This window comes from Gopherus evgoodei, chromosome 3 (assembly GCF_007399415.2).
Source record: "Gopherus evgoodei ecotype Sinaloan lineage chromosome 3, rGopEvg1_v1.p, whole genome shotgun sequence".
Lineage (NCBI taxonomy): Eukaryota > Metazoa > Chordata > Testudines > Testudinidae > Gopherus > Gopherus evgoodei.
The window spans coordinates 131,868,800-131,884,536 of record NC_044324.1 but is presented as its reverse complement, the minus strand read 5'-3'; the positions used below and the strand labels follow the sequence as shown (position 1 = coordinate 131,884,536).

The window sequence follows — 15,737 nt, the reverse complement described above, 5'->3', positions numbered from 1 at the left end:
TCAAGGATGATTCCTTAGATGCCCAGATTTTGGTACAGGGGTCTCCCGTCTGTCATTAAAGGGACATTTTCCTTATCACTGTCCCTTGCAGGGAAATTCCTAGGAAAAACAATTTCATGCCCCTTCTTACTGGCATTACCAACATTATATGACCCCTCTTTTGCCTTATGGTCCACCTCAGAAGCCATACTGGGACACTTGGGCTCCTTATCATCAATAGTTCTGAAGACCTAGCTCCTTCTGAGAAGACCACTGAAGGTGATATTCTCCTGCTACATCACTCCTTTCTCAACATCCCCAACCTCAGGAGGACTCTTTTGAGGAGCAAGAGGTTGCAGCGGACAAAGTGATGACTATTACTGACTAATATTTCAGCACTGTTGCTAGATGAAGTGGTAATGCCTCTCCTCTCCACCTTCTCTTACTGACAGTTTTAAACAGTTTCAGTAACTGATGAAAAACATTGCTAACTCAATACAGATTCTGTTAGAGGAGGTCCAGGAGTCACAACATAAAATGTTTGACATCTTGCATACATTTTGCTCTAGTTGTGTGGCTCTACCAGGGAATGATACTTTGTGTATCCTTCTAAGACCATCTGGCAAACGCTTGCCACCACACCACCCAGATGAAAATGGGCCAATAAACATATTAGGTTATGGTGAAAAAATTGGAATTTTTGTTTTCATACCCTGTGCCAAATTCTTTAGTTGTGGAGCGTGTCAATGAACATGACAGATGACATCACACAAGGTCTATACCTTATGATAAAGATCAACAGCAATTCAGACAATTGCATCCCAAGAGCTATTCTTCAGCAACCCTGCAATTTTGGATTGCAAATTACCAAGTGCTGATGACGAAATACAACCACACTCATTGTGAAAAATCCAATCATTTTACTGAGCACCTCCCTGCAGAACACTGTGACTAGGTCAAGTCCATAATAGCTGAGCATAAACTCCTAGCAAAAGCCTCATTGTGGGCTACAGCTGTCTGGGTTTCCTAGGGAGGTCCAAAATACTGTTAAACACTTTTCTTTTGATGGATTTAAACTCTTTTCCAAGTCCACCAAAGAATCTCTCCATACTTTGAAGGATTCCAGGGCCAGTCTCAGGTCCCTTGACATATACATGCCTGCAAACAAAAGAAAATCTAGCAGGTCACAAATAGACCAGGGAGCTCATCTGGCTCAGGTCTTGACTTACAAAGGCCAACTGAACTGTGGAAGAGGCGGCTGAGATCTCAAGTGAAAAGATCACCACAACTGCTACCATGATCCATCTATCCTCTTCGTCCAAGTGATAATGTTGATGGTTTGGTCAAGGGTCCAGAACATCCCCACCTCCAAAATCTTCAGCGGCACCATCCTGCTGACACGCCTCCCATTGGAAACCATCTCTCCCATTTCCAACCTGCATAGGAGCAGATTATATTTTGCGGGCCATCACATCTGGTCACTTCATTAATTTCACCTCCATCCTCCCAACGTGTGTGTGTGTGTGTGTGTGTGTGTGTGTGTGTGTGTGTGTGTGTGTGTGTGTGTGTGTGTGTGTGTGTGTGTGTGTGTGTGTGTGTGTGTGTGTGTGTGTGTGTGTGTGTGTGTGTGTGTGTGTGTGTGTGTGTGTGTGTGTGTGTGTGTGTTGATACATGATTTCCGTGCAAATTTATCATCTTGTCTATGAATGACAAGGCAAAATTGTGCATGTAGCCGGGGCCTCACCCTGGTGAAATGGCTACAAATGCAATAAAAAACAAGCTACCCAAACGTTTAACAAATGGAGGGAGGCGCCAAAGACGCTCCTCACCGGGGGCACCATTTGGTTTGTGGCTGGTCCGAGCACCACGAAAGCCCCGGCCCGCCAGCGCCACTGAGCTGCTCTAGAGGCAGGGCCCCGTCCCCCGGCTCCAGCCGCCCTGCGCCTCCGCGGAGGCCTGGGGCTGGGTGGGTCCGAGCCGAGCAGAGTGTGGGGCCGGCAGGCGGCCCGGCGGGTCCCTTCCCGCGCTGGGCGTGGCCGGGGCCCCGGGAACAGGCGGGGGCCGATCGCTGGGCCTGGTCCCGCCCCTTCGCCGGGCTGGGCGGGGACAGGCCGGGGCGGGGCGGCGGCGCAGGCGCCTTGTTGGTGACCTCGGGGCAGCGAGCGGCCTCCTGCTGCGCTCAGTCCGGCCCGGACGCGCCGCCATGGCCATGCTGTGCCGCCTGGCTCCCCGGGGCAGGTGAGGGCCCGCCCCGCGCTGGGGTCCCGGTGCCCGGCCGAGGGCGCGGAGGGAGGCGCGGGAGCCGGCGAGGGGGGACGCAGGTGTCTCAATGTCAGTCTGACCTGCCCAGGGGCCGGGTTATGAACCGAGTGTGTCAGCCTCGCCCTCCCCCTCCCCCTCCCCCTCCCGCTCTGCTCCTCCCCCACCTTTTCCCCCCACCCCGTTATCCCCCTGCTCTGCCCTTCCCCCACCTGCTCCTTACCCCTTTACTCTGCTCCCCCCACCCCGTTATCCTCCCACCCCCCTTTTGCCACCTGCTCCTTACCCCTTTACTCCCACCCCACCTCGTTATCCTCCCACCTGCTCCTTACCCCTTTACTGTGCTCTCCCCAACCCTGTTATCCCCCCTCTGCCCCTCCCCCACCTGCTCCTTACCCCTTTACTGTGCTCCCCCCCACCCCGTTATCCTCCCACCCCCCTTTTGCCACCTGCTCCTTACCCCTTTACTCCCACCCCACCTCGTTATCCTCCCACCTGCTCCTTACCCCTTTACTGTGCTCCCCCCAACCCTGTTATCCCCCCTCTGCCCTTCCCCCACCTGCTCCTTACCCCTTTACTCTGCTCCCCCCACCCCGTTATCCTCCCACCCCCCTTTTGCCACCTGCTCCTTACCCCTTTACTCCCACCCCACCTTGTTATCCTCCCACCTGCTCCTTACCCCTTTACTGTGCTCCCCCCAACCCTGTTATCCCCCCTCTGCCCCTCCCCCACCTGCTCCTTACCCCTTTACTCTGCTCCCCCCCACCCCATTATCCTCCCACCCCCCTTTTTGCCACCTGCTCCTTACCCCTTTACTCCCACCCCACCTCGTTATCCTCCCACCTGCGCCTTACCCCTTTACTGTGCTCCCCCAACCCTGTTATCCCCCCTCTGCCCTTCCCCCACCTGCTCCCCCACTCTGTTACTCTGCCCCCCACCTGCCCCTTACCCCATCACTCTGCCCCCCCTGCTATTCCCCTGCCCTGCTCCTTACCCCGTTACTCTGCTCTCACCACTCCGTTATACTCTCTGCTCTGTCCCAACACCTGTCCCTTACCCTGTTACACTGCTTCCCCCACCCCATCATCCCCCCGCTCTGCTCCTCCCCCATCTGCTCCTTACCCCTTTACTCTGCTCCCCCATTATCCTCTTGGTCTGCTCCTCCCCTCCCCCATCTGCTCCTTACCCCGTCACACTGCCCCCACCTCGTTATCCTCCCGCTCTGCCCCCTTTCCCACCTGCTTTTTACCCCTTTACTCTCCCCACCCTCTTATCCCTCTGCCCCTCCCCCATCTGCTCCTTACCCCATTACTCTGCTCCCCTTACCATATTATCTCCCCTGCCCCTCCCTCACCTGCCCCTTACCCTATTACTCTGCTCCCCCCATCCCGTTATCCCCCATGCTTTGCCCCCACACCTGCCCCTTACCCTGTTACTCTGCTTCCCCACCCCATTATCCTCCCGCTCTGCCCCCGCCCCATCTCACATTGAGAAGTACCTTATGCTATAAGTAATCACTATGAAAGTAATGGGACAACTTGAGAAGTGTTACAGATCAGGGCAACTGCACCCCTGTTCCCCTCTGTGGGCCAGCAAGGCCACCCACGCTCAGGCATTCAGCTGCCTAGCTGTTACTTCATTAGAGTGGAAATCTACTCTCCCTTCTGACTGGGGTATTTCCAGGCTGAGGAGTTCCCTGCCTTTGTTGTGTTACTCCTAGCAAAGGCAGTTTGTCTAATCAGCCCTGCTTAGTTTTTCTTCAACGACATAACAGGGCAGTTATAAGTTACCATACAGTTCTTCCTATGCAGGCCTATTTTTATTCTTTGGATAAAAGTATGACAGAGAAAACACATTATAAACAATAAAAGAACCAAGTTATCTGCTAGCCAGTTTACTGGAGATTTCCCTCCAGTTTTGGTCGGCGAGTCCTTCAGACTCCCAAGGAGGTCTCTTTTTTAGTCACAAATTTATAGTAATTTCGGCTCTGAACTAGCACACTCATGAACAGTGGAGTTCATCTTTCATGCAGTTTGGGGAGCAGGTAAATAGTAGATACTGGGACTCTTTTCCCAGGGCATAGCTTCAGAAGGATGGATTTAAGGTGGATAATTTTCATTCCTTTTACCCCCAAGTGTTTCCTAGGAAATCCACTTTATGTGCATTGTTCCCAAATGTCCTCTGAAGTTCCTAATGTTTCCCCCAAAGTTTACTTTAGTCTCCTAGAATATTTACAAACAATACTACGACACACAAACAATTGTAGATTTTTAATATATTGGACCTCATAAACTTTAATGAATTAGATTTAATACTTAACTTCATTCAGTGAAGTTTAAATTTTACTCCCTAAGGTTTGTCCAAGATATTATCAGTCTGTCACGGTACGAGACTAATCAGCATAAGAGTGGCAGGATCTGGCACATGAGACCATTGTGTAACTGCTTTTTTAAAAATAATTTAATATTGAATGCTCAATAACATGATTTCCCCCTCTCCACTGCAGGAGTTGCACTCAGCTAATTGCAGCTTTGGGATGTTCGGCCTCCAGGCAAAAACACACTCTTCCTGACTTGCCTTATGACTATGGTGCTCTGCAACCCCACATCAGTGCAGAAATCATGCTGCTACACCACAGCAAACATCATGCTACTTATGTGAATAATCTGAATGTTGCAGAGGAGAAATATAAAGAGGCATTGGCAAAAGGTATGTGTGGGCTCTGTTAACAGAAGGGAAGAAAGCTACTACAATCTTATCTTGTAGTTACTGCATGTGACTAGTAATCAGGAGATATGGGTCTTATTCCTAGCTTTGCTACAGTCTTACTGTCATGACCTTTAAAAAATCACTTAACTGAGACACCTATAAAACGGTGATACTAGAGTATCCGCCTTCCTCTCAGGCGTGTTAGACTTAACTTATTAGTGGGCTCAAACTTAAGGTTTTCCAGAAAACTCTATAGAACTGCATAATATTAATAATACTTTAGATACATAGCAATATTACACATTTTTGCTTGCCAAGTAAACATATTTAAAAAGTTCTGCATTGGTTTCCTGTAATATCAGTGCAGCATGTCTTCTATTTCAGAAAGTTGGCAGCAATAATCTTAACACTGTTTTCAAATATGTTTCAGTATAATCGTATTGAGAAGTTCATCTTACATCCTGTTCTGTCAGAGTACTGGACTGGTAAAAATGAGTGAACCTCTCTTTAGCCAGGCAGATCCATTTTTGTTGGTGCTGGTGACATGTTTCTAACGAACACCTGATTTTTCAGATATGTTCTGTCTAGAGAGTCACTTTTGCTACTATAGTTGGTTAACACTTTACAGCAGTGGTCCCCAACCTTTTTTGTCTGGCGAAAACCTTTAGAAGAGCTGCTCAGACATTTTGCTTTCTTAACCATGTAAAAATGCAATCACGGCAATCTTGCTGCACCATGACCTGCAGAATTTGCCAAAGATGAGATTAAAATTCCGCAACCCTCCCTGGAACTGTACCAAGACCCTTACATCCAACTTCGATGCTGAGGCTCAATGGAGAGTCACATGGAGCATTTCGACCACTCAATACAAACAGCTTGTTGTTGATCCTGTTGAGGAACTACTGGATTTTGTTTTATGTTGGAAAGACTGGTGCAGAATGAATCACATTAGGACATCTTATGGGAGATGTGGACAAACCTCCTTTAAATGGAAAATGAGGCAAATGCCTGTATGCAACTGTGGTCACCAAGCGCAAATGATGGAGCGCCTCATATCTGAGTGTCTTCATAATATTTCTTTTTTTTTTTTTTTTTTTTGCCAGGAGCCTGAAGGTCATTCACCAGCGCACTGCTGCAGCAGCGTGCTGGCTGTCAAACTTAAACTTAAATATACATTTGTAGTTGTTGCTACCTACCCGACCCATACGAAAGAAGACCACTTTACCCACTGCTGTACAATATCATTTGATGGTCATGTATCAGCATGTGGGATTCATTTCCAAAAATAACTAGTTGATTTAGATGCTCTTTAAGGGTCAGTGGGATTTATGCATATAAATCAGGGTATTTCTGAAAATTGCTTGGTACTTAACTAACTAGGTCATTCATTTCAAATCCATTTTCTTCAAATGCCATATTGTCTATAGTAGAAGTGTGAATTTGGTTCGTTCTTTTATCTGGATTAGACAAAGCATTTTCCCTTCAGTAGTGGTCAGAGGAAAGCTTTGTTACAGAAAAGAATTAGAGAAAATAGGATTAAGGAGGGAAAAGTATAAATAGGAAGAGAACCAGACATACTGCTTATTGCACAAAAGCATAGTAATTAAAGAAATGCAGGATTGTTATCTCCATTGGTGGCTCCCAGATAAGCAGATATCTGTCTGCAGCATTGTAAATTGTTCCTGATACGGTGTATTAATGGTACAGACCAAGTACTGCACTTAGATATGTACACACACCTTCCACTGCCTTCACTTTGAATTGCACGTGTGTATCAGAAGACAAGGTTTATCTCTTTTTAAGAAGTCTTTCAAATGTATTCTGTACACGCTGAATGTTCACTATGTAATATTTTTTTGTTGGCATTTAAAGCTGTACAAGCAACTATTTACTAACACTGCTGTATGTTAGTAAATAGTTGCTTGTACAGCTTTAAATGCCAATAAACTCAATACTTCCAGTAGCATGAATTTTGTCCTTCAGAGTTCAGTTTTGTAAACATTCCTAGGAAAGAGCAAAGTCTCCATTTTTGTCATCTAGTTTAAAAATAAACCCTAAACACCATAAGCAGTATGCGAAAGCATGCCTTTCTGCGAACGAAAACTTAAATTAGAATGAAATGTCCTCATATTTAAAGAGAAATGTTTTAGGAATGCATTTCAATATTGGACCATATTGTAGTGTTTTTAAAGCAGTGTTAATCTGTAGGTATGTTCTATCTTGTACTCTGTTAATTAGTATTAAGTATAGCTCATGTAATGTATATTTGTTTATTTAGAGAACATTGCTTTTCAGGGTTTTGTATTCATTTGAAAAATATTAAATTAACAAGGTACCCGAAGAGATTTACGGCCCAGTTCAGGAAAGTGGTTAAATGCATGCTGCTTGCTTTCCTGAACTGGGTCCTTACTACAGAAAATTAAGAATATTTTACTTCAATACATTTAATTTTTTTTCCAGTGTAGGCCCTGATTCTATAACTGGCCTCTCACAATTTCAGGGATTTGCCAGTTGCAGGATCAGATCCTTGGACAACTAGTTCTTTAGGGTGTACACCATGTCGTCTTATGCAGTTATACAGCATCTTCCAAATGGAGGTCTATGGTTATTAACTGCAGTTATATAGTGACTTGTCTCTGGCTTATAGTACATTCATTTTTTTGCTTCTCACACAGTGATATGTAGCACTGTTAGTGGGTTGCAAAATCAGCGTAATGATAGTCTATCAAATGGCTGTCTGGGTTTTGATCTCCTAATTCTGTTGACCTTATGTGTCTTCAGGTGATGTTACAGCTCAGGTGTCTCTTCAACCTGCACTAAAGTTCAATGGTGGGGGTCATATCAACCACACCATCTTCTGGACAAACCTTTCTCCTAATGGGGGAGGAGAGCCTCAAGGTTAGTACTCATTCTTGATGGCTTACTGATATGTCAGCCTTAACCAATAGAATTAATTGTGACAAACTGTGGCCTGTAAAGAAATCTCTTGTGTTTAGTTTGTCACTTAAAAGCTAAAAGACTTTGAAAAATTACGATCCTTCAAAATTGGCAGTCTTCTAGTATGTCTGCTCAGCACCTAATGTAATAGAGGGCCCTGATCCTGATCGAGACCTTTAGTGGCTCTTGTAATACAAATAATATTCTAATTTTTTGCATACACTCTAAAATAGAGCTTTATTGAGCATGAGACTAGTCTTTTTTTTAAAGACAGACTTGGTTACATAGGTAGCTATATATTTGTTCACAGTATAAAAGCTGCCATTATTATGATGTTGCCATTGTAAAATTCATTAACCCTTTTATTGATTGACTATGGAGGAATAAATTAGCCACCTGAAGCTATGATAATGCAGTAAAAGTCTCCAAGACCTAGATTAGTGTGGAATGCACTGCAATCCATGGAAAGAAAAAACTCACAGGTAACAAAAATCAACCATTCCAGGAGTTGGATCAGGCTGTCATTGACCTGACTCATTAGCTTTAAGGCTTTAAAAGACCTCAAGGGTATGTCTACATCTACAATTTTGCAGCGCTGGTTGTTACAGCTGTATTAGTACAGCTGTATAGGGCCAGCGCTGCAGAGTGGCCACACTTACAGCAACCAGCGCTGCAAGTGGTGTTAGATGTGGCCACACTGCAGCGCTGTTGGGCGGCTTCAAGGGGGGTTCGGGGAACGCGAGAGCAAACCGGGGAAGGAGACCAGCTTCCCCGCGGTTTGCTCTCGCGTTCCCCGAACCCCCCTGCAAACTGCAGGGAAGGAGACCTGCTTGCACGGGGGTTCGGGGAACGCGAGAGCAAACCGGGGAAGGAGACCAGCTTCCCCGCGGTTTGCTCTCGCGTTCCCCGAACCCCCCTGCAAACCGCAGGGAAGGAGACCTGCTTGCACGGGGGTTCGGGGAACGCGAGAGCAAACTGGGGAAGGAGACCTGCTTGATTACCAGAGAGGCTTCCTCAGGTATGCTGGGATACCTGCTTATTCCACGGAGGTCAAGAAAAGCGCTGGTAAGTGTCTACACTTGATTACCAGCGCTGGATCCTCTACACCCGAGACAAAACGGGAGTACGGCCAGTGCTGCAAACAGGGAGTTGCAGCGCTGGTGATGCCCTGCAGATGTGTACACCTCCTAAGTTGCAGCGCTGTAACCCCCTCACCAGCACTGCAACTTTGTGATGTAGACAAGCCCTTAAACTAGTAAAGTGTAGAGGTGTGATAGACCAGTGGTTCTCAACCTTTCCAGGCTACTTTACCTCTTTTGGGAGTCTGAAGCCCGATCCCCACTGCCCAAGCATCTGGTATTGACTAGTGTCAGAAGACAGGGTACTGGGCTTGATGGACTATTGGTCTGACCCAGTATGGCTGTTCTTATGTTAGTTACAGAGGGTTATAATACAACTGCTCAAATATTACCTTACAATATGGGATACAGATGTTAGTGATATTAATGCATGCTGCAACTCACAAACATTCAGTAAAGTCTAAACACATCCGTATCATTCTAATGCCTGTTTTAACAATGCCATGGGTGAGCTAGCCTGATTCAGCTATGTCTTTGTCAGTATTCATTTGAGGCGTGTGGACCTTGGCATGAGGTGGCACCTGGTCATCCGTGAGCGTTAGAGGTGCAATCTGTGTGAAAGTTTATAAGGATACTTATCTCACATACTGTCAAGTCAAACTATCTAGCACTCTTCAAATAACACTCCCCCAACCCATTCATCCTGCTGTGGGCTGTGGACTGGCAGTCTATCTGACAAACACATAAGCTCCTTAGCATTATAGATACTGTATAAGAACATGGTAGTACCTTTATGTTGATTATTGCACCCTGAGATTTTTTTCTTTACTGCAGCTTAAAAGGAAAGCAGAATCTGTATAAAATACTAATGCATAAGATCTGTTAAGAATTAATTTTTTCCTTTCTCAGAAAAAATGAGGAGGGGGAAGCCAACTGCCTCTCTTTGACTTCAAAAATAAATCTTGATGTCAGCTGGAAAATAGTGTAAAGTGCAGTGTGTGGTTTTTTTTTTTTGTTTTTAATATAAATTTAAGGGGAACTGATGGAAGCCATCAAACGTGACTTTGGCTCCTTTGGAAACTTCAAGGAGAAGCTGACGGCAGTATCGGTTGGTGTTCAAGGCTCAGGATGGGGGTGGCTTGGTTTTAACCAGGACCAAGGCCACCTGCAGGTCACTGCTTGTTACAATCAAGACCCTCTGCAAGGAACAACAGGTTAGTTTTGTTTTTAAATGATCTTTGAAAGAAAACACAAACTGTTATGTATATTTATGAGGAAAGTAGCGTCAGTGGCAGCTTGAAAGAGCTATTTAATACATGCATCTTTTTCTTTCTAAGTAAATATGGCTAGAGAGGGACTACATGTGACTGTGTCCTTATTAAAAATGGTAAAAAGTAGTAATATCCTTTTTAAACCTAACACTTGTGAAGAACAGCTTAGAAATTTTGGAGAACGTGTGGAAGGAGGTTTAAAAATCTTAGCTTCATTGGACAGGGAGAGGAGGAAGATGGATGAATTTTCAGCTGTACAGGGACTTCAGCTTTCATGGATGATGGGAGGGTTGCTCATAAGGTTTCTTCTTTTGGAGAGAGTAATTTAAAGAGGCATCAACTTAAAAATTGTCTTCACTTGAAAACTTTTTGCCTCTCTGCAAACACTTTATCACCTAGAAGTGAAAGATTAACTGGTTTGTTCTGTGTGTTTGACAGCACTTTGTGTATAATTTCCCCTGTATGTATGCTTTTCTCTCAATGGAGGGGAGAGAAACCTCTTCTCTTTTTACAATCACACCACTTTTATTTTTAAACATGCTGATGTTGACAAGGCACACTGGGGCATATGTTAATACCTGAAATGACACTTACCTCCCCTAGTTTGTGATTCAAAGAAAGGTATATGCTAATGACAGATACCGTATATACTTGTTCATTAGCCCATTTGTTTATGAGCCAACCCCACAAGATGGATAAGTAAAAATAGCAAAAACTGAGTGACCCTTTCATAAGCTGACCCTGTATTTCAGGGGTTGGGAAAACTTTGGCTTCCAGCCTGTCAGGATAAGCCACTGGCGGATTGGTACATTTTGTTGGCATGGAGCCCCTCAGCTCCCTGTGGCCACAGTTCGCTCGTGCCACTTCCTGCAGCTCCCATTGGCTGGGAACGGCAAACCTTGGCCACAGGGAGCTGAGGGGCTCCATGCCTGAAGAAGCTCTAGGTAAACAAAATGACAATGTATTAGATATTCACTTCAGTGATTCCATAGAGCAGGGATCGGCAACCTTTGACATGGGGCTCGCCAAGATAAGCACCTTGGCAGGCCGGGATGGTTTGTTTACCTGCTGCCTCCACAGGTTTTGCCGTTCATGGCTCCCAGTGGGCACGGTTCGCTGGTCCAGGCCAATGGGGGCGGCAGGAAGTGGTGGCCAGCACATCCCTTGGCCTGCGCTGCTTCCCGCAGCCCCCATTGGCCTGGAGCGGCAAACTGCGGCCAATGGGAGCCGTGATTGGCTGAACCTGCAGATGCAGCAGGTAAACAAACTGGCCTGGCCTGCCAGGGTGCTTACCCTGGCGAACCACATGCCAAACGTTGCCAATCCCTGCCAGAGAGTTTAAAATCATCAAATTTTAGTGTAGACGCTTTTATAAGCCAACCTCTGTTCTTTGATGCGTCACTTTTTAATCAAAAATATTCGGCTTATGAACGAGTATATATGGTATATTATCAACCAGAGATGGCTCTTAAAGATTTCTCAACCAAGGATAAACCAACAGCAAAATGTTGGGCCTGATACCTTTTAAAAGATGTCTGATTTGTCATGGGTGTGGGTTTTATTTGACTCTATGCTGTGATGGTAACAGCTGAGCCCTCAGCAGTGCAGTCTGAATCCAACTGGAAGATACCACAGTACGTCTAACAAAGTGCACAATTTTTGATGGTTTCTCTTATTGTCTGTCTTTCCCTCCAACCCCAGTGCAAAAACTCTGCAAACTTCCTTCATGGCTTTAGAGAGACGACATACCACATAAGACAGTTGTTAGTCACATCAGTTAATGGACTTTTGGAAGGCACTCTGATACTGTGGTGTTGAGGGCCATACAAGAACCTATGTAGAACAGAATACAGGGGATGAACTGAATATCTGTGGATTAGCAGCTGCAGAGACTCTTTAGCTGGATTCAGTTGCAATTCCTTGTTGGGGTTTCCTAATCCTTAATCTCAGAAAAACAATAATATATAACTAAATCAGATGTTTAATGAATGTATTTTGTGCCTTAAAACATATTAGCGTGAAATGTTACATAAGCACAGGTTTCTAGAAGTATGATTATTGTTGCACCACAGCAGAGTATTTTGCAGTAACTGTGTTCCTTAAGGCAGTTTTTCCAGTTCAAAACTTTATTTTTAGAACTCAGTCATCTCTCAGGATTGGGTGTTTTCGTAGCTGTGTATCATAAAATCAGCTACTGCACTTCTTTTTTATGGGAAGCAGCTGTATAAGATCTAGCAATGCGCACCTGTGTATTGGAGGGTTCATTGCCATCTTTAAATGGTATGGAAATGAAGAATAAAATAGTTGGAAATATTCTGAAGTAGGGTTTTGAAGTTTTGAAATGTTTCGTATTCATCTGAAAATATTTTCATAGACTCACAAAGTTATTTTCTCTTTTCTAGGTCTTATTCCTCTGTTAGGAATTGATGTGTGGGAGCATGCTTATTATCTTCAATATAAAAATGTTAGACCTGACTATCTAAAAGCTATCTGGAATGTGATCAGCTGGGAGAATGTATCTGCAAGATACACAGCTTGCAAAAAATAAAGTGGAGGTCTCCCACAGACTATTAAAGAGCACCAGTTCTACTCCGAAATCATTTTTGTAGTAGTGTGTTTACTGGCTTGTTAATGAGTCGTTCCACTGCTGAAAACACTTTAATGCATCCAATGAAACCATTTGCAATCAAGCCAAGTATTGCTTGTCGAATTCCGTGAAAGGTATTTACCTATAGATTTAAAGCTTTAAACGCTCTTGTGCAACAAATGGAAACAATTCTCTAATTCTTTGTAGGGATATAACTTTAAAATTTCATTGTGGTCCTACTGAACTTTCCTGTATTTGATAGCAGTAAATTTAATTGAATGTATCTAGTATTGTCCTTTATTATAGAAGGGAAAACCAAGCTAATCTACATCACAGTGGCTTTGTGAGGAATAGTTCCGTATGAAGCACTATAAAGGTGCTAATTATTAACAACATACCAAGACATTTCACAATACTTGCACAGATTGTTAGGGAAATTGTTTCCAAGAGCTTTAATGATTTCAAAGGCAAAAGTGGTACTAAAAATAACTATTACAAGTTAAATATGCAGTGCCAGGTAGCTTCCTTTAGAAAGTGATAATAGCAAACTTTTAAAAAAAAAGACTGCATTGAATGGGGAGTAGTGGGACGCCTGATTCACTGGTGGTAAGGGGGTTTGTTATGCTCTTGAAGCTTCAGTGTATGAGTGTTGGTCTCTTTATTTAGGAGCCAGTGAAGATAGAAGTATTTTCCCACAGCTGTGTTCCATTCCATATGGAAATATAATTGACAGCAAGTGATGATGATCCGATTACTGAATGTTTTCTGATGTTTATTGATCTAACTTAATTCCTTGTTGCGCTTAAGTATTCAAGTAGAAATGTATGTACCTTATTTGTTGCCATAAATAAAAACAAAAAAAATCAATAACTGAATCCGTAGTAATATAACTTTCCCCTTCAGCTGCAGCACAAAAGGACCACCAAGCTGCCTACATACAACAGGTATCACAACAAACTTCCTTGGACCTCTGAGGATGTGTGATGCAGGGCCAAGTGGGAACTGCTATGCTTTGTGTGCTCTGCATTTTTTTTAAATACAATACATGGGGTAATTGGCTTTGCAATGTTTTGCCTCTACTATCTTGGTAAAATAAGCTTTTTTTCAAGGTGTCTTCCTGAAAATAGATATGGTCTTATAACTCACAGTTGAGATAGTAAATGTAGTTTAGCAAGAAAATGCAATACTGGGAGCCAGAATTGATTTTAAATCAGCAATTTAAATCATGGTTTAAATTACGAAGTCGAAAGCCTTGATTTAAGTAATTGTTTTTAATCATCTTTTCCATCTGTACTTTTTTTCTAAAAAAAAAGGTGCATTCTCATTGATATAACCACTGAAATGTTGATTTACAATAAAAAGCCTTTTCACTAGGCTTGGTACATCCTTTTGCCATCTAGGAGAGTATGCTATAACTGTACATCAAGCAATTATATAGTTCGATATTTTCTGATTCTTATTCATTATACACTTTTAGTGTGTTAGAAAACGGTGAATAGTGTATTGCTTATTTATTACTATTGTGCCATATGTTTAAAAAATTGACCTCAAAAGAAAGAATCTTGAGGGGGGAGAAACAGGCATTTTGTTGAAAAGCAATCTTTAACTCCCAAGTTTTTGATAGAGGTTCATGGAGTCAGTTTATTTTGTATTTAAATGGTTTAAGAGATTATAATTTTAGGCTTTAATATATTTTGTATTCAGATTTCATTTAAAACAGGTTTATTTAAAAAAAGCCCCTTATTTAAATAAAAAAAATCAGATTTAAAAAAAAATGATTTAAACTAGATCTGTTTTTTCTTCTGTGTTGAGAGCAGCGTGAATTGCTCTCCGCTTCTGTTCCTATATGAGCATATGAGGCTTTAATATTACTGCTGCAAAATTGAAATAGAAAAGCCATATTCTAAAGTTCCATTTAGTTTCAGAATTAAACATAGGTTGAATTCAGCTGTGATGTGAATACAAGTGTCCTAATGTAATTGTGTTCCCTTAATAATACATTTTTAGCAAATGGAACATATTACAAAAATCTGGCAGTAACTTCACTGGGCAGAAATATATATAAAAGCAAAATTTTTGCAATTGTCACTAGTTGAGATTTTGTAAATGGGAACTTAGGAAAAGTTAACTCAGAAAAATAAATGCTTTAGAGGACTGCTCAACAATTAATATTCACCTTAACAGCATAAGAAAGTCATATGTTCTGATTATTATTGGGTTTTTTGGTCATGTCCAAAGTTTGTGGGATGAGGAGTTCATTGTGCAAGGTGCTGTACAATCACATATATAGCTAATTATTAGCACAAAGACCTTGTGGTCATGAGCTCATATTTGGTTCAGAAGCTTTAAGTATTTTTTAAAGGAAAACGACCATCTCTCCTTTTTTTGACTCTGCATGTAAGTGGCTTTAAAAATAAATCTCTTGAAATGTTCCCTTTTTCATAAGTTACTAGATCACTGTATTTGAAGTGCCCTGTAAAACTGTCTAGAAAAATCATCAAAGTTACTAGCCCAGGCACAATATTCTGTCCAGCCTTTAGCACAATTAAGAAATCTAATTGTACTTGTCAGTCAATAAATTACATCCCAGAGCAGTGCTTCCCACAGTTCATTGGTTCACGTACCACCTTCTTAAACCATTTTGTAGTGAATTGCTGAAACATCAAGCTCGTGTACAGTAAGCAGTAAACAAACTGCAGTTTGAAACCCTGGCTCCAGATGAAAGGGTGCATAGAATATTGCATGGCCATTAAGACAGCATGAGTTTTGTGATTCATGGATTGTGTGGTGGTGGTGGTTTTTTTTGTTTGTTTGTTTGTTTTTTTAAACCCAGGAACATGAAGTGCTTTCTACTGTTCATTATGACTTGTAGGTTTCACTTAAGTTGAATTCTGCTGTATTTTTGGTAACTAAGTT

General features: G+C 43.0%; 1 protein-coding gene across 1 annotated transcript; it reads left to right on the top strand.

The window, feature by feature from the left end:
- The first annotated feature begins 2,103 nt into the window (after window positions 1-2,103).
- On the top strand, window positions 2,104-14,194 carry SOD2 (superoxide dismutase 2). The gene is made up of 5 exons (XM_030556677.1): window positions 2,104-2,217; window positions 4,745-4,947; window positions 7,729-7,845; window positions 9,998-10,177; window positions 12,637-14,194. Exons 1-5 carry the CDS (start codon window positions 2,183-2,185, stop codon window positions 12,780-12,782), a joined length of 681 nt encoding a protein of 226 aa, XP_030412537.1. The 5' UTR covers window positions 2,104-2,182; the 3' UTR covers window positions 12,783-14,194.
- The last annotated feature ends 1,543 nt before the right edge of the window (window positions 14,195-15,737 follow it).

What these genes read in the sequence shown, in the direction of transcription:
- SOD2 (XM_030556677.1), top strand. Translation starts at nt 2,183, where the DNA reads ATGGCCATGCTGTGCCGCCTGGCTCCCCGGGGCAG. An exon ending in TAAAGAGGCATTGGCAAAAG is followed by an intron (nt 4,948 to 7,728) that starts GTATGTGTGGGC and finishes ATGTGTCTTCAG; the next exon opens with GTGATGTTACAGCTCAGGTG. An exon ending in CCCTCTGCAAGGAACAACAG is followed by an intron (nt 10,178 to 12,636) that starts GTTAGTTTTGTT and finishes TCTCTTTTCTAG; the next exon opens with GTCTTATTCCTCTGTTAGGA.